General features: G+C 32.7%; 1 protein-coding gene across 1 annotated transcript; it reads right to left on the bottom strand.

The window, feature by feature from the left end:
* Positions 1-45: 45 nt before the first annotated feature.
* LOC116113116 (L10-interacting MYB domain-containing protein-like) lies at positions 46-2,176 on the bottom strand. The gene is made up of 5 exons (XM_031399262.1): positions 2,162-2,176; positions 1,983-2,054; positions 1,434-1,502; positions 735-1,067; positions 46-654 (listed from the first exon to the last, which is right to left on the bottom strand). The coding sequence occupies exons 1-5, from the start codon at positions 2,174-2,176 to the stop codon at positions 46-48; spliced, it is 1,098 nt and encodes a 365-aa protein (XP_031255122.1).
* Between the last annotated feature and the right edge of the window lie 22,555 nt (positions 2,177-24,731).

Below are 24,731 nucleotides of genomic sequence, written 5' to 3'. Positions count from 1 at the left end.
TATTTCAAGATTTTTTACACTTCCAAAACGCCCAAACTCCATCCGCTAACTTAAACTACATGTGGTTATATTTTTACCACGCTTCCCTTGCAACCAGGTCAATCTTATTTTGTCACCTTTCAAAGATATAAAGGTTTCCCTTAAGTTGGGATCATCAAAGAGGTCCAAGGCTGCGAAGTAGAGTTGTTCATCAATGGCTTCCATCTCATCCAGTGCTTTAATGCAATTAGTTATACTAAATCTTTCATCAATCTGTGTTGTCATCCCTGTCCTCAACTTTGAAGCAGCAACCATCTCTAACATAGCTCCGGCCATGGCTTTAAGTATTTCTTGATCTCTTCTGCTTTGACCCAACGAAGTTCGTGTCTCAGATTGTTGTTTCCTTTTTCTCTCGGCTATATTCTTCGTCACCTTCTCTGGTGACAAAGCATTTCCTTGTATCAACCTTGAAGATGATGGATTCTTGGGATGTTGGGTTTCAGCCTCTGGGACTGAATTTAAGATCACATTATTATGCCCAAAAGATTTGTCAAATCCTTCAAAGTGACTTGATTGTGCATATTTCCCATCTGGTGAAGTATCAGTGAAAATTGCACATAGCTGCTCATATATTGGGCAGTCCTTGACTTTAATGGTGTCTGGTCTGGGCTGTGCCTGCAAAAACAATCTATCAGGACACAGAAAAATATTGTTTAAAAGAAAAAGAAGTCAAATCCCAGAAGTAAAGAAGTCACCGCAATGTCTTCCCACAGGTCAAATCCAATGCAACAAGAGTCCTCAATAGCAAAGTCGTTTGGATTATAAGCAGACTTCAGATTATAGTAGCGTGTCCGTAGAACATCTAGGTGCTTTCTCAATTGGTTGTTATTGAAGTTGAGTTCTGTTTGCCTGTTAAACTCATCACGAATATGATTCCACGTTTTCTTGTCGAAAACATTATTTGGTCTGTTTCCCAGTTGAATCTGCTTGACTACCAGGTCCGCAAATACCTTGTCCAGTGATGCCGTCCACCTTGTTCTTGAACGTTCTTGCTTGTGCTGTTGACTGGCTTCACTATCCATCCACAACTGCATAATACACATTTAGAAACCATGACATACAAGTAAAGCATGATAATTTTAGAACACCTAGCTAAAAAGCATCCACACAGTTTGCCTATCATATGCATGGTTTAAGGAAACCTAGCAAGCAATGATTGGATAGGTTGTAAAGACGACATCAGGTACCGGAGCAGAGAGTGCTTCGTTTCAATAACAAACTATCAGAACTTCAACAATATATATAAATTACATAATTGGCTGTAGTAAAAAAAAAAAATTTACCTATATATCTATATATTATTCATAATTTCTTATCCACTCAAAAGCAAAAGGAAGTAACAATGAGAAAAGTTAGATGTTAATGTATTAGAGATACTTATTAAACTTCATTACCTGTAGTTGATTTTCCACCCAGGTGATCTCTTTAGTTGGTGCATGTGAAATGTCAGTTGTGCTTCTACTCTGAAAATACACATCACAAAAACAAAAAACTATTCCTTATCAACAATGTAACAATCTGGATAAAACCAAATAAACATGAGAAGCAAACAATCTTATTTCATTTGATCCATCAGATAACAATTGGATAAAAAAAACTCTGCAACCAAAAAATGCCAGAGAAAAAAAAAATACAAACACACACATAGAGAGCGCGAAATATACCCAATTGCCCACAACTTTAAACCCTAAAAGGCTAAAACAAAAGACAAAGACAATACTAACCCAACAACAATCAAAAGCTACATCCTGCAAAAACTAGCTTCCATGCGGAAATAAGTCAACTTGATTTCATAAATGGTATATATACAGAAAATATACTCTCAAATCTCCGGTACAATCTAAATACGGGGAAGATAAATATTTAAAAATGGCCGATTATAAGAAAAGAGTTTAATGATATGTTAAAAATCCTGAGAACGACATTGATGGATGTTGGTTTACCTGAACGGAGATTTTGCCGGGAAACCGGAGAATGGCGAGAGAGGGGTGCTTGCCTGTTGCCTCCAATCCCGTCTTTAACCAAAAAAAATAAAAAATATGTTTTGGTTAGTGAACAAGCATTTTGCGGAAACTTAAGTCAAGGAAACATGTCATTAGCTAATTGGGTGTTGCAATTGCACACATAATTTCACCATTTTATAAAACTAATTAATACTATTAAATGGTAAGATAAATTTTGTTAGTGAAATCATTTTTAGGTTAAAGTAATGGTTTAATTAACATATTTAGAACATTTATTGTTTTACTTAATGGATTAAACAGTTATTAGTAATAGAAAATGATGACCAATGTAACGTTGAATTACTGAAATCTATATTCTAATACAATAATGCTACGGACATCGATACTATGCACCAAATTGTTACACTGAATTACGTGTCATGTGAATCAAACCAGCCACGTATCCCATGAACCAATATTTTGCGAGTAAACGGCCGTTCATCACCTATGGACGGTTGTTCACTGTTATGGGACGCCAATCCAAAACTCAGGGAAGGCCGTCCATAACTGATGAACGGTCGCCCCTGAATTTTGTATACAATTGTATTTTTTTTTTTAATTTACAGAGTGGACGCCCATTCAAAACTCAGGGATGACCGTCCATAACTGATGAACGGGCATCCCAATATTGTAAATTAAATAGTATTTTATTTAAAGTATGGACGGGTGTCCATTATATGTGGACGCCCGTCCACTTTTTAGGGATGGTTGTCCATAAACTAGAAACACCCGTCCATACCAAGAAGTTTGATTTCCTAGAAGAGATTTGGGAGAAATGTGTCTTGCTGGATTTGGCCCAACTAATAACAAGTGTATTGAGTTAATTTTAAGTTGTGTTAAGTCAAAGAAGCTGAGAAAAGCTTTTGATATTATTCAGACCATGAGGAAGTTCAAATTCAGGCCTACTCTTTCAACTTACACAACTTTGATTGGTGCTCTTTCTGTAGTTCATGAATCTAATCTCACGCTTGCTCTCTTTCATCAAATGCTGGAGCTAGGTTATGAGGTTGATGTTCATCTGTTTACAACTCTTATCCGTGTTTTTGCCAAGGAGGGTCGTGTTGATGTTGCTCTCTCTTTGTTGGATGAGGTGAAGAGTAACTCTTTTCATGTTGACGTTGTTCTTTATAATGTATGTATAGATTGTTTTGGTAAGGTAGGAAATGTGGATCTTACTGGAAATTCTTTCACGAGATGAAAGCAAATGGGCTAGCACCTGACGATGTAACTTATACCAGTATGATAGGGGTTCTTTGCAAAGCTAACATACTAGAGGAAGCTATGGAGTTGTTTGAGCAGATGGACCATAATAGGAAAGTTCCATGTGTATATGCTTATAACACCAAGATCATGGGTTATGGCTCAACTGGAATGTTTAATGAAGCATACAGTTTACTTGAGAGGCAAAAGGCAAAGGGGTGCATACCAAGTCAAAGAAGCTAAGGGAAGCTTCTTTAAGTATGAACGGGCGTCCATTTTATGTAGACTCTTGTCCATAGTAAATGGACTCCCCTCCATATAATATGGACGGGAGTCCATCGTTCATTTCTCATGGATCAGCGTCTACATATAATAGACTCCCGTCTAATAACAATGAACGACCGTCCATAGGTGATGAATGACCATTCACTCGCAAAATATTGGTTCATGGGATACGTGGCTAGTCTAAGTCATGGGACATGTAATTCGGTGTAACAATTCGGTGCACTGTGTCGGTGCCCATAGCATTGTTGGTTCAAATATGAAGCTGAGGCATAAACTATCTTATTGCCATTTTGAAGCTCTAGAATTCTTTTATTTTGACATGGTGGAATAATGTTGGACATGTGGCCTCATGTAATTGGTAATGACGTGGTATTTTTTCATTTTGCTGTATGTTATTGGTGATGATGTGGGATATTTAGATGAGTTGGATTTTTTGTTACATATGGCTTATTAATGACACATATTAATAACTTTAATCATTGATGTTTTACATTCACATTAAATGCGTTTGTTTCCATAATTTTGCCTTATCCTATTCTTATCATTTTCAAAATACACGTTTGTTTTCTTATTTTGAAAATACTATTATATTTTATTCAGTTATTTTTAAACCCCCTACGTTTGTTAATTTAACTAAACACTCCAAAAAAGAAGTTTAGAAATTGACAAAAACACCCCCACCCACCCACATTTGTCAGATTTTGGCCACCACCGTCGGAAGGTGGTCAGAATCTGGTTTAGTGACGCACTGCTGACTAGATCTGGCTGATCGTGTGCCGATATAGTCTTTTTCAGCATACCCGTGGTGAATTTGGCCGGAAAAGGCTAGATATACGGCCAAAGATCTGGTCGTTGATGGCCAGATCTTTGATCATAGTTAGTCCTCAACGACGGTCAAGATATGGCCATCGTTGACCATCAGCGACGACCATATCTTTGGCCGTCATTGAAGACCAAACGCAGCGAGATCTGGCCATCAATGGCCAGCTCTAACCGTAGATTTGGTTAGAAAATGCCATCTCGATGCACGACCGGCCAGATCTAACCGATCGTGCATCGATACTGCAACTTCGGCCACCCTCTGGTGATGGCGGCCGACTATCGGTATTTAATGGGTGGGTGGAAGTGTTTTTTTAATTTTCATGTTTTTATTACAGGGGTGTTTAGTAAATTAACAAACCTAAGAGGTATTTTTGTTAATTTACAAATCATACCTCATTATTACCACCCAACTCTTACTTTTTCAAAATACTAAAACAAATGCATTCATTTATATAGAGATAAATTTATGTGAATGTAAAGAGATTTATACGTTGTATGTGTTTGATATTAATGTGAAGGGTTAGAGATATTCATGTGAATATGAAGGGTTTGATAAGTTTAATTTTTGATACATTGTATGTGTCATGGGATGCTGTTTATGTGGAATCAATATAAAAGGTTAGAGATATTAATGAGAATGTGAAGAGATTGATACGTTGTATATTTCAAATGGATTGGAATCATATATATTTGTAGATATTTTTATGGTTTGGTACATTATTACCAGCAAGTAAAAGTGGTATAAGTATTCCATATTAAATTTGTATATATTTGATATCTTATGTTCATGCCAGTTTATTGTCAATATTTTTTTCTTGAAATTTGATGCAAGTATATACGATTTGTGGGATAAACGAAGCTGCTGCTCATAGTTGTTGGAATATATATCCCGTTAAATGTAATAGCTGTTTTTATTATTTTATTGTGAGACACCACAATAATTGCACCTGATAGTTGTATATGTTGATTCATTCTAAATATTTTTTCCCTGAAATTTGATTGTAGCCGAACCATATCGAATTATTAGTCTACCCACAATTGTTGTAGTTTGAATTTTAAGGTTCAATAGCCGAACCATCTTTTGCTCGCCGCATTTTATCATTCTTTCGCTGCCAAACCATTCATTTTGTCATTACACACATTTCAATTTTTACTGAATAATCAGTAGTGAATTGGTTATAACTTGCTCAAAAAAAATCTAATTTATGAGAGGTTTGAATATTTGGAAACTAGACAAACAAAGCTTTAATTTTATATATTATACGCATAATTTGGATAACTGTAGACCCACTGCTGAACCATTCATTTTATCATCATACACATTTCGGTTTCCATTGAATGGTTGACCATAATTTGCTCAATAAAAATTCATTTGATGAGAGGTTTAAATCTTTGACAACTAGACAGAAAAGGGCTTTAATTTGATATATTATACACTTAATTTGGATAATTGTAGACCCACTGCCAAACTATTTCTTTTATCATCACATACATTTCGATTTTCACTGAACAATTTATAGTTAATTGACAATAACTTGCTCAATAAAAATCCATTTGATGGACGGTTTGAATCTTTGGAAACTAGATAGACATGACTTTAATTTGATATATTATACGATGAATTTGGATAGCTATAGACCTACTAGCAAACAATTCATTTTATCATTACACAAATTTTGATTTCCCTTGTTTATTGGGTTCCACTGAACAGTCAGTAATAAATGACCATTTCAAGATGAACAGGCGAGGGTTTGTGCCATAAGATCGAATTCAATTTTAGTGATGAGAAAGGAAAACAAATGTGATATGTAGTTTTAATTGTATTTGTTCTATCTCTCTTTGTTAATATTTTTTTCTGTTACATAAATATATCATGAAAAGAGGTTGTTGTTGAATATAACTAATTTTATTTTTTTCTCAAATATCATTTGATGTTTGATACCGAATCATGTAGCTTTAGTAAACTATTTATAATATGTCGAACCATTATTATTATCTTTAAAAAAAAGATTGAATCATTGTTATTATCTTTAAAAAATCCACCATTTAAATTACTATTGCCAATACAAAAAATATGCTTAACAATGTTTAATTGAAACAATGTGCCTATTTAAATTAGTATTGCCCATTCAAAAAATTGTCGAACCATTGTAATATGCCGATCAATTTGTATTATTCGGAACCATTGTAATATGTCAAACCATTATTATTATCTTTAAAAAATTCACCATTTAAATTACTATTGCCTATTCAAAAAAATATGTTGAATAATGTTTAATTTTGATCACCACACACATTTTGGTTTCTCCTGTTTTTTGGTTTCCACTGAACAGTCAGTAGTAAATTAACCATAACTTGCTCAATAAAAATCCAATTGATGAGCAGTTTGCATATTTAGAAACTAGTCAGATAGGGCTTTAATTTGATATATTATATGTTGAATTTGGATAGTTGTTGATCTACTGTCAAATCATTCATTTTATCATCATACACATTTTGGTTTCCACTAAACAGTCAATAGTAAATTAGCCATAAATTACTTAATAAAAATCTAATTGATGAGAGGTTTAAATCTTTAGAAATAAGACAGACAGGGCTTTAATTTGACATATTATATGCTTAATTTTGATAATTATAGACCCACTGCTGAACTATTCATTTTATCATCATATACATTTCGATTTTCACTGAACAGTCAGTAGTAAATTGGTCATAACTTGCTCAATAAAAATCTAATTGATGAGAGGTTTGATCTTTGGAAACTAGACAGATGGGGATTTAATTTGATTATGCTTAATTTGGATAACTGTAGACCCATTGTTGAACCATCCATTTTATCATCACACACATTTTGGTTTCCACTGTTTCTCGATTTCCACTGAATAGTCAGTAGTAAATTGACCATAGCCTGCTCAATAAAAATCTAATTGATGAGTGGTTTGAATCTTTGAAAACTAGATAGATAAGAATTTAATTTGATATATTATACGATTAATATGGATAATTGTAAACCTGCTGTCAAACCATTCATTTTATTATCACACACATTTTTGTTTCTCCTATTTCTTGAGATCTTGATTCCATAGTGAAAAAGCCTTCAAAACAATGTTGTTTCCGGAGTGCAAGATAGTTGGTGGCCAGTTTGAAATAAACCCAACCGGACCACTTATGAAACATTAACTATCCGGTTCACAAAACTTACAATTTAATATTAACCCTAAATAAATAAAAACCGTATTTCCAAACAAAACTTCCTGACCGTTGGTTCACCATTAATTGTCCAGTTCAAATAACAATACAATTTAATATTATTTATTTGGATTAAATGGGTATACATTGAAATGTAATATTTATAGGAATTTACTATTCTTAATTTCTTTATTGTCCACTTAAAAAAAAGATTATACATAGAAATGTAATATTTATATGAAATTACTATTCTTAATTTCTTTATTATTTATTACTTTTAATTATTAATTGAACATTTAATTAAATATTATAAGAAATATTTTCTAATCCATTATTTTAGTCAATCTTATGACACTATTAGGTAATTCAGTGGATAAATTTCTACCAATACAATGTATGTAACTGCATAACAAATATCAACAAATCGAAACATCTAAATTTTCAAACAAACATGGTGTATTAAAAACAATTTCATAAGCAACCTGTGCAACGTCTGGGCCTTTCTGCTACTTATATTTATAATGCATCCTGTCTTCCTAATTCAATCCACCAGAGTTTAAGTAAAAAGGGTGAAACCAAACCTTTAAATTTTCTAACTGACTAAACAACATATTCTCACCCGAGGTTTGGCGAAATCCCAAGTTGGTACCCCTGGTTGCATTTATTCTAGATTCTCACCCTTAAAGTGACAGAAAAGCGTTTGATATAGCGGCAAATGAGTAAATTGGTCATTTTGTAGGAGGCGGTGCACGCTAGCAAATCATCGCTTTAACAGTGCTCCTACGCACGTTAGCAGACGTCACCTCTGGTGTTTTTCACCCTTTTTCGGTGATTCTTCCACCCAAAATCACCCTTGTCACCACCATTCGAACCTTCATCCTCCCTTTTACAAAACCTTACCCTTCACAACCCTCATCACTCGCTGATCGTCGGCCACGACAGTAGCGACATGCGACTATTTTTTGCCCTGTTTTCGATAGTTTTGAGTGGCGACAACCCCAACCACCGCCACTGTTTGTCTCCTCGCATCCCCCCTAGAAAACCACTAACCTTCCCGGCCGATAGCTCACCGTTTGTTGTCCATTACTTCACTAAAAACGGGATGAACACGAACCTTTCGGTCGGCGAACGACGACGAAACGATTGGTGGGGACATAGGGGTTTAGTAGAGTTGGAGACGATGGTTGCAGTGGTGGTGTCCAATTGGATTTTTACTGCCAGAATCTGGCGAAGAATAGCGAAACCCTAAACCTAACAACGCTAACGATCAGAGGGGCCAATGAGTCGTGAACCAGAGAGGTTTTGGATGACAGACTATGGGGAAGGTGATGGAGGTGGTTCAATGCTGTCGAAAATAGCCTAGATCGGGCAAAAAACGAGAGGGTGCACAGTCACCAAGGATGTTATTGAAGTAATTTGAAAATAAAATGGTAGATTTTATAATTGTAATAATGTAGGGGTTAAAACATAATTTATTAATTTATTTGTTAAGGGTATTATGGTAATTGCACCCTCTATAACCCAAAAATTGCTAACAGTGTTACTTTAAGCCAAGGCGGATCCAAATTTTTTTTTAGAGGGTGGGCCAAAATCCAGAAATTGTACATATTAATATTTTTTTTAAAAATTTGAGAGTGGGTCATGGCCCACCCTCAACTAGTACTACATTCGCCCCTAACCTTAAGGGTGGGAATCTGTAACAAATACAACCAGGGATAGGGGTGGGCGGGTTCGGGTACTCGCCCAAAATCAAAGGAACCAGAATCGGCCGGTTCCTTTGATTTGGAACTGGAACCTGTGTTATAAGGTTCTGGTTTTGGGTACCCTAAAAAATATCAATTACCCCCTTTTAAAAAAATGACAAATAAACCCTTATAAAATTACAATTACACCCCTAACAATTAAGTGCAAAACATTAAATAATATATTTGCTTATATTTACTTGATGCTTGATTATAAATATTTAATTGTTTGTTTTCACCGATAATAAATATTTAAAAGCTATTATTTAACGTAAATATCTTAATGTATATTGATTTCTTAATCAAGTAATAAGTGAAACTTAAATTTTAATAAAAATATTTTTAAAAACTGATCTTTTAATGAAAATTAATAAGACTTTTGATACTAAGATAAAAAAACCGGTGCGTTTGGTTTATTATTTTGGATAGGATTTTGAAAATAATATTGGGTAGTTGGATTGGGGAGTATTACGAGGTAAACTTTAAAAATTTATGAAAAAGCCCTTTGGTTTGCTAATTTAATTAAAGACCCTAATATATAAAATTACAAAAACACCCCCACCACCTGCAGTGCCAAATTCGGGCCACCACCGCCGGAATCTGGTCGAAAAATTTCTTTACGGCACAGACCGGTCGGATCTGTGTCATAACGCGTCGCTATGGTCTTTTCCGACCAGATCCACCACGGATCTGGCCGAAAAAGGCCAGATCTACGGCCAAATGCTGCCGTCGACCGTCGAAAAATGTCAAAAGAAGTCCATCTTTTGGCCGTTAGCGACGACAAAAGATATGGCCGTTGTTTTCAGTCAACGACGACCATTTCTTTAGCCGTCGCTACCGGCTAGATCGGTGAACTTTCGGCCATTTCTGGTCGACAAGTAGGCCGTTGTACAGATTTCGGCTACCACCGACGGTGGTTGCCGGAATCTGGCAAGTATGGGTTGATGGGGATGTTTTTGTTAATTTTTAAACTTTTTTTTTTGGGGGTATTTAATGAAATTAATATGCTTAAGGGGTCTAAAATAATTGGGTCTAAATATAATTAAAAAAATATAGTAATATTTCTAGAATAATGTGTCAAACAATATTTGGGGAATATGATTGGGAATATGGATAAAAAAAATGAACCAAACATGGCCCAAAATTTTCTTATATATTTATATGATATAAAAATATAAAAAAAAACCTCATATGCAAAGTATCAAAAAACCCCACATTTTTTAATATTATATCAATTTAGTTCCGATTCCCGATTCCGATTCCTTTGATTTGGAACCAGAATCGGAACTACACAGTATCAGTTCTAATTTTTTGAAACCAAAACCTACTATATTACGATTGGTTTCAGGTAAGAATCAAAATCGATATCCGATTACCTGTCGATTCTGGTTATACCCTCAAATTTTACCCACCCCTAACCAGGGATATCTTTGGGATTTCGCGAAAATATGCCCTTTACTCTTTCTACATAACATACATGACATCACTCCGAGTTTTCCTTCATCCCAGACTTCAAAATCCTGCCTTTTGACGCAGTCAACACTCATTCTCTCTNTGGAAGAGTGGCCAACCAAGTATTTGCATGTGCATGTGAATTGTTTGATGAAAATTTAAAGAGAAATGCATGCATGAGTTTGTTAAATCTTGTTGAAGAAATTATTTGAGAAAGGAAAGAATTGGAGTTGAAAGGTTATGCTAGGCTTAACCAAGTGTAAGTTTTTAGTATTCAAGAGTGCATTTTGTTATGCCAAAATTTAGAATAACACTTGGTTATGTTAGTTCAATGAAATGAATGGTCTTTAGTGCATGGTTCAAGTTCCTTGAACTTTTAACATTAGTTGGAATAGCATATTGTAAGTCATTGAATTATGAGTTTTGAAACTTATGAATTAGAAAAATGATGGCAAGAATTGCATATTAAATTGTTGCAATAGTGTAGTATTGATGATAGTAAAAGATGGGTGATTATATTATAATATTACAATATGCCACCATAAATTGTCAAGCTTGTATGCTTGAAATTAGAAAGATTATTCAAAGAATGGTTTGGCCAAATAAGTATATTGTTGTTTCCTGTTTTGAGATTGGTTATAAACAATATGTAATAAGTGATTTTATTGTATAAAGAATAGAAAAGCCTTCCCAAGTATAGATATCAAAAGAAACATCAAAGAAATAGAAGTTTGGTTTATGTATTAAATACATGACCATTTTAGAAATTGATTGGTATGAGTATAGTTTTCATGCCTTATTATATATTACAAGCCATAGAATTTGCTAGAGGATCTTGAGAATATTTTGTATTGGCCAAAAGTTTGGTTAAGAATGTTAGAAAGAAATTAGAATTTAGCCAAAGTATATATGTTGTGTCATATTTTAGATTGAATTTACAATGATAAATATGTCAATATAGATTAATGTATAGAATGTAGCCAAAAGAAAAGAAGAAAGAAGGGCATGTATAACAATTGAAGTTGATGGTCATGTAAGAAAATGCACATTTATGGCATTAAGATTTGTATTTAGAAAGTTGTACAAGACATGTTTGTTACATTAGAAAAATATTAGAGAGTTGTTTAATGACATGGTTATGTAACATATAAGTTTGAAAAAAAATCTAGTAGCATAATTGGGCAAGTTAGTAGACTTGATACCTAAGTTGTGGCATAGCTTTTTATAAAAGAAATTAGATTGCCCAAAATGTAGAATTCATTCCCTAGCTGAATTGTGCCGTTTTAATATCTCACTAATAGAATTATAGAAGAGTAGAATTTATGAGAGATAATGTAATTGTGTACGTGTACATTTTACATAGCATGATAGAATTGAAGAATTATAGAATTATGTAGAACTTATAGAATTGTGTACGTACACACGATGCCTAGAATTTAGAAATAAAGAATAAAATAGAAAATATTTAAGTTAAGCGTATTACTAGAATAAAACTTTGGGCTTTCCAGAAAAGTATAAAAATAAAAGCCTTAGAATTAATAGAAATCATGCCAGAGTTAGACACGTATTCTGGGATCATGCATAGATAGCATATAAATGCATGACATAGCATAGCATATATTTCAGAAATTTTAAAATTATTGGAAAATGTCTAGCTAGTTATTTTGCAGATTTATAGAGCATGTTTTCAGAGGGCTGTTGCGATGGGGAACCTGTGAGCATTCACTGCGTTAGCTAGTGGCGACAGAGATGCAAAAGTTTCCCACATGCACATCGCCATCAGTGAGAGGCCTCAGAATAGAAAACAGAATTGTACAGTCTACTAGAATTGCATGTGGATGAGGACTATACCCAGAAAGAATTTCAGAATACGCTCACATGGCCAGGGTTCCAAATCCATGCCTTAGCCTAGTCCGATCGGCAAACCAGAATAGAATACAGAAAGAGAAAAAGAAAGAAAAATAGAATAAGAAATAGAAAACTGAAAGAATTTCAGAAAGAATTAGAAAAGAATTTTCATAAAGAATACAAACATGATCATTTGCATATGCATCAGACATTTTATGTGCAGTGCATCTCATGCATTTATGCATAGATTAAACAGTTTATTTTATTATTGCATGTCTGACTAGCCAAGAAAAGAAAACAGAAGCCCATGAGAATAGAAAAGAAAAGAAAATAGAAGGCCATGAGAATAGAGAAGAAAAGAAAAGAAAAGCCTATGAGAATAGAGAAGAAAAGAAAATAGAAGCCCATGAGAATAGAGAAGAAAATAAAATAAAAGCCTATGAGAATAGAGAAGAAAAGAAAATAGAAGCCTACGAGAATAAAAAAAAAAAAAGAAATTAGAGATATACAAGAAAAAGAACAGAAATTAGAAACATAACAAATAGCAAGGAAACTTAGCGATTTGTTGAGTAGAGAAAGAAACAGAAAGTTATAATCTAGCAAAGAAGAGAAATAAAATGATAAAGAATAGCACAACCCTAGAAGGTTTTAGAAAGATTTTTGTGAAAAATAAAAGACTGCTAAGTAGTATGCCTGAGAATAAAGAGAGAAAGCAAGCAAAAATTTAGAAACAGTACAGCAAAAACGGGGACAGTGGAGTAAGAGCATAGTTAGATTTGGTTTACTTACTAAGCATTTATAGCTCACCCCGTTGCTTTCCCTATTTTTGTAGGTATCAGATTGTAGTCGTTGGGATACGTCAAGCTGGTGAGAGGATTTAATTGGTTATATTAACGCTTAATTTGGATAACTTTAGACCCACTGATTAATCATTCATTTTATCATCGCACATATTTCAGTTTCCACTGAACAGTCAGTAGTAAATTGATCATAACTTGCTCAATAAAAATCCAATTGATGAGAGGTTTTAATCTTTTGAAATTAGGCAAGTAGGGATTTGATTCGATATATTATATGCTTAATTTGGATAACTGTAGACCTACTGCCAAACCATTCATTTTATCATCACACACAGTTCAGTTTCTACCGAACAATCAGTAGTAAATTGGTTATAACTTGCTCAATAAAAATCCAATTGATGAGAGGTTTGAATCTTTAGAAACTAGATAGACATGGCATTAATTTGATATATTATATGCTTAATTTTGATAACTGTAGACCTACTTCTGAACCATTCATTTTATCATCACACACATTTCAGTTTCTCCTATTTCTCGATTTCCACTGAACAGTCAGTAGTAAATTGACCATAACTTGCACAATAAAAATCTAATTGATGAGAGGTTTGAATCTTTGGAAACTAGACAAATAGAGCTTTAATTTTATATATTATATGATGAATTAGGATAACTGTAGACCTACTGCCGAACCATTCATTTTATCATCACATAAATTTTGGTTTTCCCTATTTCTCCAAATCTTGATTCTGTAGTGAAAGAAGCTTCAAAACAATGTTGTTTTTGCAGTGAAGGATAGTCAGTGGCGATACAATAACACAAAAAGATAAAACCAAAATGAAAACCTAAGTAAATAGTAACCCAATTTGAAATAAACCCGGCCGAACCGTTTATGAAACATTAACTATCCAGTTAACGAAACTTACAATTTAATAATTAACCCTAAATAAATAAAAACCCTATTTCCAGACAAAACTTCCTTACCATTGGTTCACCATTAATTGTCTAGTTCAAATAACAATACGATTTAATATTATTTATTTGGATTACATGGGTATACATTGAAATGTAATATTTATAGGAATTTACTATTCTTAATTTCTTTATTGTCCATTTCAAAAAAAAAAATTGTACATAGACATGTGATATTTATATGAAATTACTATTCTTAATTTCTTTATTATTTATTACTTTTAATTATTAATTGAACATTTAATTAAATACTATAAGAAATATTTTCTAATCTATTATTTTAGTCAATCTTATGACACTATTTATTGTAACTAAAATAATTAGGCAATTTAGTGGATGAAATTCTACCAATACAATGTATGTAACTGTATAACAAATATCAACAAATTGAAACATCTAAATTTTCAAACAAACGCGGTATCAAAAACAATTCCTAACTTGAAATAAAACCGATAGACCATTTATAAAAAATAAATAAACTGGTTGACAAAAAAACTAAAATTTAATATTAACCCTCAATAAATAATAACCAAATTTTCAACCAAAAATTCGAAACACTTAGTTTATCATTAATTGTCCAATTCAAAAAACAATACAAATTAATATTATTTACTTTCATTAAATTGGTATACATGAATATGTAATCTTTAGTTTATATTACAATTCTTAATTTCTTTATAATAAAATTCAAAAAATATTACAATTAATATTACTTATTTGGATTGAATAGGTATACATTGACATTTAATATTTATACCAAATTACAATTGGTAATTTCTTTATTATTTAATACTTTTAATTATTAATTGAAGATTAAATTAAATAATATAACAAATATTTTCTGATATATTATTTTACTCAATCTTATGGTACTTTGTTATTGTATTATTTTGAAAAAAACATTACAATTTAATATTACTTATTTGGATTAAGTAGGTATACATGGACATGTAATATTATATCAAATTACAATTCGTAATTTCTTTATTATTTATTACTTTTATTTATTAATTGAAAATTAAATTAAATACAATAACAAATATTTTATAATATATTATTTTACTTAATCTTATGGTACTTTATACACTATATACTTTCAAAAAAAACATTAAAATTTAATATTACTTATTTGTATTAAATAAGTATACATGAACATGTAATATAAATATCAAATTACAATTAGTAATTTTTTTTATTATTTATTACTTTTAATTATTAATTACACATTCAATTAAATACTATAACAAATATTTTCTAATATATTATTTTACTCAATCTTATGATTTCTTTATTATTTATTACTTTTATCTATTAATTGAAAATTACATTAAATACTATAACAAATAATTTCTAGTAAATTATTTTTCTCAATCTTATGATACTTTGTTTGTAGATTATATAATTTCTTAAAAAAAATTACAATTTAATATGTAATATTTATATCAAATTACAAGTAGTAATTTCTTTATTATTTATTACTTTTAATTATTAATTAAACATTAAATTAAATATTATAACAAATATTTTCTAATATATTATTTTACTCAATCTTATGATACTTTGTACGTTATATAGAATTTTATAAGCAACCCACACAACGCACGGCCTCGTACCTATTTAAGTTATAAAACTAGGGTGTTACTAAAAAACACATAAATAAAAGGGTTTAGTCTCACTCAAGACACAACTTACAAGTTAAAAAGATACTCACAAATTCCGTTATAATATATTCTTTCAACTTTGACACCATGGACATGTTTATCTTATGGTGATTGTACTCATCGAAACTCTTATAATATGTTCTTACAACTTTGACACCATAAACTTGGTATTTATCTTTTGGTGATCTTACTCATCAAGAAAAATGGCTAAGAGCTTTTGGGTTGTATCGCAGAGCCCTTGAAGTACCATTCATTCCCACACGAAGCAAATGACTCTTTTAACTTTAGGACCAAGTCTATTCATGTACAAGCCAAAATTCTCTTACTCTTTTCCTGTTTAATTGCTAAACATTTATTAATTTATAAATTGTTCATAAAAATATTCAACTAAAATATTAAAATTTTTCTCTAACATATACTTATTGAGTTATGTCATTAATAAAATTAGGTAAAAATCAATGAAATGATAATAAGGTAGAAATTAAAAAAAATAAAAAAAGCAAGGGTAAAGTTGAATTTCAGTAAATTGTCATATTTCCAGTTAAGGTAGTTTAATTGCATTAGGGTTTAAGAGTAGTATTGAACTAAATCATGGATAGTTGCTATATCTTTTTGACTATTCATGAAAAGTTGAAGATATTTTCTATGGCAAAAGAATTTCTTTGTTTCGGAGCACAAAAGTTACTTCAATGTTGAAGGCTCCTTCTATCTGAATTTCGAGTTGATCCACTTTATCACTAAAATAACAAATTTATCCTTGTAAAATTTTGTAGAAAATAATAATTTAACCCCGAATTAATAAAATTTCATAAACAAATCCCAATTAACAGTCTCCACCAAACTCATTCCATCACATAAAATTATTTAAACATGTGAAGTCCTAACTCATTCATGAATTACTTCCAATGGCTTTTTGAAGATGCAATTCCAAACGCCCACTAAAGTGCATTAAACAAGACATAATATTACACATATAATATTTTTTTATAACATTTCTCATACAACATGATGTAGCAAAAAAATTAATTGATTGATTTTAAATTAAAAATAAACTTTCACTTAATATCTTTTTGCCGCAAGTGAGTAGTAGCACCACCAGTGCTGGGACTAATTTCTTCCTGTTATTAGTCCAACATTTTATATTGTCCCATGCATCCAAAATTTCAACCAAAAACATGACTGAATCAAGAATCCATTGTAGCGCTACTGTTCACTTGTTTAACGCGTTTGGAATTGCATCTTCTCTAAGGGGCGGATGATAAAAAAACCCTCCTAACTTATCAACATCTTATCAGTATCAAAAATTAACATTAAAAAAAAACAATTATGCTAAGTCTACAATCCAATCTCATAACTTTCTCTCACCACCCTCGATCTGACAGCTCGTGATTAGTTAATTCACAAATGGGTCCTGACTGGTTGTTATGGGTCCTGTATGTCAATTTACAAATTAACCAATTAAGAACTACCACCTTAAGGGTTGTGAGAGAAGGTTATAAACCTAGCATTACTCTATACAAAAATATTCCTTGGCTTTTGATTTATGCAACCATGTCAAATCTTGGCCCGAAAATACAATGTTTGGCTGCAAAAGGCAGCCAAAACTTTGATTGCTTCTTATGGCTTATAAATAAGTCATTTTTCCATGGTAGTTTCGTGGTTAGATAGAGAATCGGGTTTTGATCTTTTCGATATATGTGATGCCTCCGAACTTGCTCCTACAACGGTGGCTAGTAACGGTCAATGACGGGCGGTAGCGATTGGTCATTTTATTTTTATAATTTTTAATAAATCATTAATTTATGTAATCTTAAATATATTTATAAAATAATTTTATATGTAAAAATGTAATTATTATTGTTGTTATGAAAATCTGCAACAATTAGAGGTATCCAGTCAACTAGATGGGACTGGATAGGATGTAGACGTGATTATGAATAATTAGCTAAGTGATGGAGTTTGTGCTAAATAACGAAAGAAAAAAAAAATTAAGTGGTTCGATGGGTTAAGACCAAACTTATATCCATTATTATCTTATTATTTGGACCTAGATTACATACAAATTGAATACAAGAGGGAAATTGTTATAGCAAGCTTACAGGTTTCATTAATTAGGTTCTTTGCCTAAGTGTATTTCTCTAGGGTTGTCTCTCCTTTCTGAAATGAGGGTGATGTCCCCCTTTTATACATGTTGTCGAGTGGTGGTTGAGAGTTTGTAGATTACAAGGTAAATTACATGCATAATCCCCCCTAATCTGGATCTATGTTAGTGTTCTCCCATACTTAAATCAGAACAATTATGTTTAGGGATTGATGAACTTATTGGTTAAGTCGTCTGTTGTGGAAGTGACACGTGCATGATCCTAGTCGCTCGATCTTGGTGTGGTATTGTGGATAGATGGCGCGAATCTAATCGTAGGAAAATCATGTACAACAATTATGTATATGTTAAATAAATTTAATATATTGAAATTTATATTAAGAAAAAAAAAGATGTTGGGTTAAATGGTAACCCAATCCTTTTTCAAACTTTAAATAATGTGGTAGGGGTGGGATGGATAAATTTTGTTGCTTGGTCTTACGATTAGGGGAGTAGTCGACCCCAACCGTTCATGAGTAGTTTGGGTTTGGCTCAACTGGAGCTCAAGCTCGGCTAAAAAAGGTCGAGTTGAGCTCGACCTCAAGCCTCTCGAGTTTTTAGTTGAGTTGAGCTCGAGCTCCTTGATGCTCGGCTTGAGTGGCTCACAAACTTAGCCAAGCTCGATAAGGGGGTATATGCAAGTTTTGAAATTATGAGCGGGTATAAAACTTACCATTTTGTATATAAAATTGAAAATTTTCCATTAAACCTAATCTCTTCTTCTTTAGTCGCCAACTTTTCTCATTTTCTCTTTTCTTTTTCTTCTTCATCTCGATTGAGCACAAATCAACAATAAGTTTTAACATACTTCGTCTTCTATTTTCTTTTCTCATTTCTCCTTCTTCTCTTTTCTTTTCTCTTTTCTTCTTCTTCTTCTTCTTCCTCCCGATTGAATGGCAGCAAAGTAAGGTGTTGATGTGCTTGCTTGGAATGTTGGTTAATTTATATGTTTGTCGGAAGAAGTCTTCCATTGTTATGATTGTTGGTTGTTTGATTTTGATATGATTTTCGTTACATTTCAGTTATGATTCTTGTGAATAGGCCAAAATCTGACTCTTAAAACGAGCCGAGCTCAGGCTCAAGCCTGGTTTCCAGAGCTCGTCAAACCCAAACTCGAGCTCGAGTTCACTAAATTTTCAGAGCTTGCAAGTACCATAGTGTTCGGCTCGGCTCGTATGCACCCCTAGATTCTTACCCCAGTGCAATCCACCCACTACTATTGATTAGATTTCATTTGGATGGAAAATTTTGGTTGACATAAGTTACCTTAAAACTATTGATTACTCGGAATCTTTTTGACAATTAAACTGCATAAAGATTTATCCATACTTTACACGGTTTATGAAACAAAATCGCGAAGAAATCAACTGAAATTCCAAATTAAATCCAGCAAATTCAATTACTAGCAGGCAAAGCTAGTACAGAATGACGAACCTTTTTATAATAGTTTGCCAATTTATCTCTTGGTGGTAAATTTTGTTTGACAAAAGGCCACTCAACAAAATCCACCATCCATTTGGCAATACATGCACATTTTTCTGAATCAAATATTTTAACTAAACTAGCTTCTTCAATAGCTACCAACCATATGCAAATCCATCCCAAAACTATGTCAAATAACCCAATTTTGTCTCCTCCAAATAATTTTTTGCCCTTTGGCTCTTCTTCAATCACTTCCAGGGTTTCTTTTGCTTCCTTCACTTCTCTTCTCTTGTTGCTCCCCTTTGGAAAATAAAACTCTCCTTACAACTTCTGTAATCTGGAATAACATTGATTCTATCACCAAACTCATTACATAATCTAGTTTATTAGATGGTCATTTAATAAAAATTCACCTTTTTATTTAGTCTTTTAGATTTGAATCTAAAAGCATTTTTCTATAAACTCTACTCGATTAATCCATACCAAACGAACCCTCAATTTTTAACTCATCCTTAATATGAACTTCAAAAACCAAAGACAATTTAATAATTAATTAAAAAAGGAAAAATAAAATAAAGATATATACCTTGTCTTCCACAAACTTGGCCCAGAGTCGTTCAATAGCTTTCTTTCTGATAGGGATCCAGAGGCAAGATGGCGTCGTGTTTCCAAGTTTCATCGATATATTCAGTAATAACAAGGGATTCATTAATGGGGTTTCCATTATGAATGAGAACTGGGACTTTCTTGTAGATTGGATTGGAGTTGAGAAGAAGAGGGCTCTTGTTGACCAGATCGACTTCCACAACTCCATATTTGATACCCTTGAGCTTGAGTGCCCACTGAACTCTCTGAACAAAAGGGCTGGACCATCCTCCCAAAACCTTCACCTCCTCCTCTTCACCCATGCGCCTGCTTCTGCTTGAAAACTCAAATGTTACTGTTTATAGATATTAAAATTGGCATCAACTTTTGAAAAAAGATTTAAAGAAGGAAATGGTGATTTAAGTTTAATAATATTAGTTAGAAATTTTATTATGTTTAAACTATCTAGAATTCATCACTAACACCCGTTAGTGGTTTAGTGAGAAATGTCCTAAAAATGTTAGTATTTCAGTTAAAGACAAAAGTGACCAGAAGAGACATATATACCCTTATAATTTATATTACAAAAAAATGCAGAGTGCATATTAACGAAATGTCCATGTTATCCTTTTGCTATTTACTAGAATAACCTTTTTAAACTTTAGGGGATTCGTGCATTCTACATTACGATTAAGAATGCCCAGGCCAGGGAAGCAGAACACATAAAGTAATGCAGTCCCAAACTCAGTGTTTGAGTTCAACAGTTACTATTTCTGCAATGTGATATATGTGGTTTTGGTATGTTTGTCTTTTCTCAACTCTCAACCACCCCTAAAATTATTTGTAAAAACATGCTCCTTATTTAAGAAAATTAATAATTAGATTTAATTGCTTGGATACCCTTATGTCTGAATTGGTGATAAGTTACACTTTCTAATCTCAAACATGTAAATGTTTTAAGCTTAAAAAGGGTACATTTGAAATTTATAGCCTTTTTTCCCACTGTAAAACCTGACTTAAACTACTTTAACGGATTTTGAATGTAATGTTATTTATTTAAATATATTTTTGGAAATGATTTTTAGCTCTGTCTCTATGCAGCTGCAATCCAAATGACTGGACTTGAGTTTATTCAATTTTTTTGGAAATTTGTTTACTGATTCAGGTATTCAAAACTGAGTTTTTCTTTTTATTTCCCTTTTTCACTTATATTAAACACATATGTATATAATCTACACCTCTAAATATACATAAAGGGGGCATTTGGTTCAAGAATGTTAGATTACTGGGAATCTTTAAGAAAATGTGTTTGGTTAGTTGGTGGGTATGTTATATTAATATGGTTGGTTATGGGGAATAAATTGGTGGGTATGTTATTTAAATTACTAAAATGTCCCCTTTACAAATATTAATATAATATTATTTTTATTATTAATTTTTGAATAATTTTTTTAACCCCCAATTTTTCAGATTTAGTTAAAACACCCCTGCTTATATAAAACTTTAATTTATTATGAAATCACCCCCACCTCCTGCTGCCACGGCAGACCACCACCGGAAGTCTCCAAAAGTCCCCATCAGCAACTCACCGTGATTAAGAGGCTTCGCTATGGCCGTTTTCGGCCATATTGATGGCCGAAAACGGCCATATCAAGCTAGATCTGGCCGTTAATGGCCAGATCCCTGGCCATTATCGGCCAGATCTATTTCGGTCGGAATAGATCTGGCCATTAACGGCCAGGTCCGTGGCCGTTAACGACCAGATCTGGCCGGATATGGCCTTTTTCGGCCATCAATATGGCCGAAAACGTCCATATCGATGACTCCCAGAGCCTCTCACTCAAACTCGTTCTTTTTTAGGGATTCCGACGAGTTTTCCGAGGCGGTCCGTGGTGGTTGGCCGCTATAGGCGGTGGTGGCTGGGTGGCAGTTGTGGTGGTGGCTGAGTGGCAGTGGTCTGTAAATTTTTTTAAATACAAGGACATTATTGTCCAAAATTTTAGTTAAACAAGGGTAAAATTGAAATAGGATATTAATATAAATTTGTTTTAAAATGAGGGCATTATAGTCTGAAATTTTCATTAATAAGGGATAAAATTGTAAGAAAAAATGATAACCTTGGTAATCTCAGAATACCTAAGAAAATGGAGGTAATCAGATTACTTCCAATATTACCAATAGTAGTTACTATTGGTATTTGAAGATTACCGAAATCTTATATTACTTGACAACCAAACGTGGTAATCAAGTAATATTAGATGACATTACCCAAATAATCTGACATTACCGCGAACCAAACGCCCCCAAAGGAAAATGTTACATCCATAATCTCTTCTCACAAATTTTCTCTTACAACTTCGATGTGGCAGTTTGCAATTAATTAACTTATAATGGGTTCCACCTAATAGATTGTAGTTGATAATTACGAGTTGTCACATTGGAGTTATAAAAGAAAGTTTATGAGAAGAGGTTGTGAGTATAGTATTACTCTATATATAAATAATATAGAAAATATAAATATAAAAAGATTAAGGAGAAGAAAGAAGATAAAAGAAGAAAAGGGGAGAAAAAAAAAAAGTGAAGTGAAGTGTATTAAAGAAGAAGGGTAAAATCGTTCAAAGTCTATATTAAAGGTCTTACTTGGAAAAGAATTGTTTTTCAATTTGACTAGAGTTATATAGGTAATTTTCTCCTATTTAATCTGTATATAACATTATATTTAATCTGTAAATAAGGAGATATCGTTTAATGGGCTCCCCTTTTATTTACCGTTTACTTATTTATATTTAAAAAGTCTCACCGCCTTTCTTTTCAAGTTTTGAATATAAAGAGCCGTTGGCGTTTGCGCGGTTCATAAATTTCAACATTCCAACTGCTAGATTTGACATATTTCTGAAGCTCCAGAGGCGTCTTATTGATTTCTTCAAAAATATAAGAGAGAGATGGGCGGAGGGAAGAAGAGAAAGCTCGAGAGACGTGACGAAACAGCGATCGATCAACGTTGCAACAAGAGACGTGAAGGTCTTTTTGATGAGGCCCATAAGTTCTTGGCCGATGCTTCCTCCGTTGAGTCCTGTAGTCTTTGGCTTCAGGCTGTTCTTTATGATTACGATTCCTACGATTTTAGCAAAGAAGAGTTGATTATGTTTAATCGAGTCATTGATATGGTTAAGGCCAAGGTTCTCTCTTTGTACGCCGCTCTTCAAGCGCAAAAAAATCCTCGTGTTTGAGACGTTATTTAGAAGGTATTTCATTTTCATTTGATTAATTAACTACTGAATTTCTGCTTATCATTTACTCCCTCCGTTTCCTTTTAATTGTCGTTTTAAGACTTTTTAAAATTTTCAAAATTAAAGTCGTTCTGCCCTTTATCTTGTCTGCACCTTTCAAAATTGTTAAAACAAATGAATAAGACAAAATTATTAAAAATGTTACTGTATTTCAATAAGCGGAAAGTTTCCACTTTCAAAGTCTCTCCTACTACAAAATCAGGGAAAAAAGTGGTGGGAGAGAGAAATTTTTGTTTTTATTAAAATCTGTGCCCACACTTAAAACGTCAATTAAAAGAAAACGGAGGGAGTAACTTTTTTATGTTACACTTAGCCGTTATAATTAGGGTTTGTAATTAAAATTGATGTTTAAGATTTGGAGCTGCCAGTATAATCAAATTCTAAAATAGCACTTAAAACTTTACGATTAGAGTTTTTAATTAGGGTTTCCAGTGATCACTGGCATTACTAACTGTGGTTATTTTTTAATTAATGTTTTGGGTTTGTGTGTTCGAGTAAAAGCAATATCTAAAATTTAAATTTATTGGATTCAGCGATCGAGTCTTATCAATGTGAAAATGCTCTTTTATGGATTTTATCCGAGAACTATTTTAAAGTGGTTATTGTAATAAGAAAGTTTGAGTTATGTGGGTATTTTTAACTTCTTTGATCATCTATTGATATTTATGATTATAGGTGGTGCAAAAGAGTCTGCTCCTTATGAAAGCATTTGAAAACACTTGTTTAGAAAAATTCAAGACTCTTTAGTTACTTAATTTTGAAGAACAAGGGGTATAAATTTCCTCTGATCTGGGATCTTGTGAATTCCTTGCTTGGATTAAAAAGTGGCAAAATTCCTTCTCTTGTTGCCTCCTCTTTTTTTTTTTTTTTTAATGTCTAAAGTGGGGAAAGAAACTGAATATGCGCTTATCATGATACTTTTGTTCTCTAGTTTTGAAGGCGCTTGTGAATGATAATTTGATATATTTGCAGACTGCTAGGATTTGCTAGAGCTTCATTCTTCCTTGTCTTTGTAGCTGTACTGTGAGCTATTGCATTATTGGCCTTGTGGACTTTGATACTTAATTTGGTAAGCCAGTGGTGTTGGTTTTGTGGCTGTGCTGACTGAAACAAGAGGGTGTGTCTGTGTCCTGTTTGTGGATTCTTTTAGCCTTCTGGTCAGAGCTTTGCGCCTGCTGTTTCAGTTTTATGTTTCCCCGCTTGGATTTGGTGGATAAATTGCTCTTCTGCCTATCATTAACTGTTGATTCTTCACTCAATGTGGAGAGCGTCTGTTGCACTCAA

Source organism: Pistacia vera, unplaced genomic scaffold (genome assembly GCF_008641045.1).
Source record: "Pistacia vera cultivar Batoury unplaced genomic scaffold, PisVer_v2 Contig673, whole genome shotgun sequence".
In the NCBI taxonomy this organism is placed as follows: Eukaryota; Viridiplantae; Streptophyta; class Magnoliopsida; order Sapindales; family Anacardiaceae; genus Pistacia; species Pistacia vera.
This window is presented reverse-complemented; position numbering and strand designations above follow the sequence as displayed.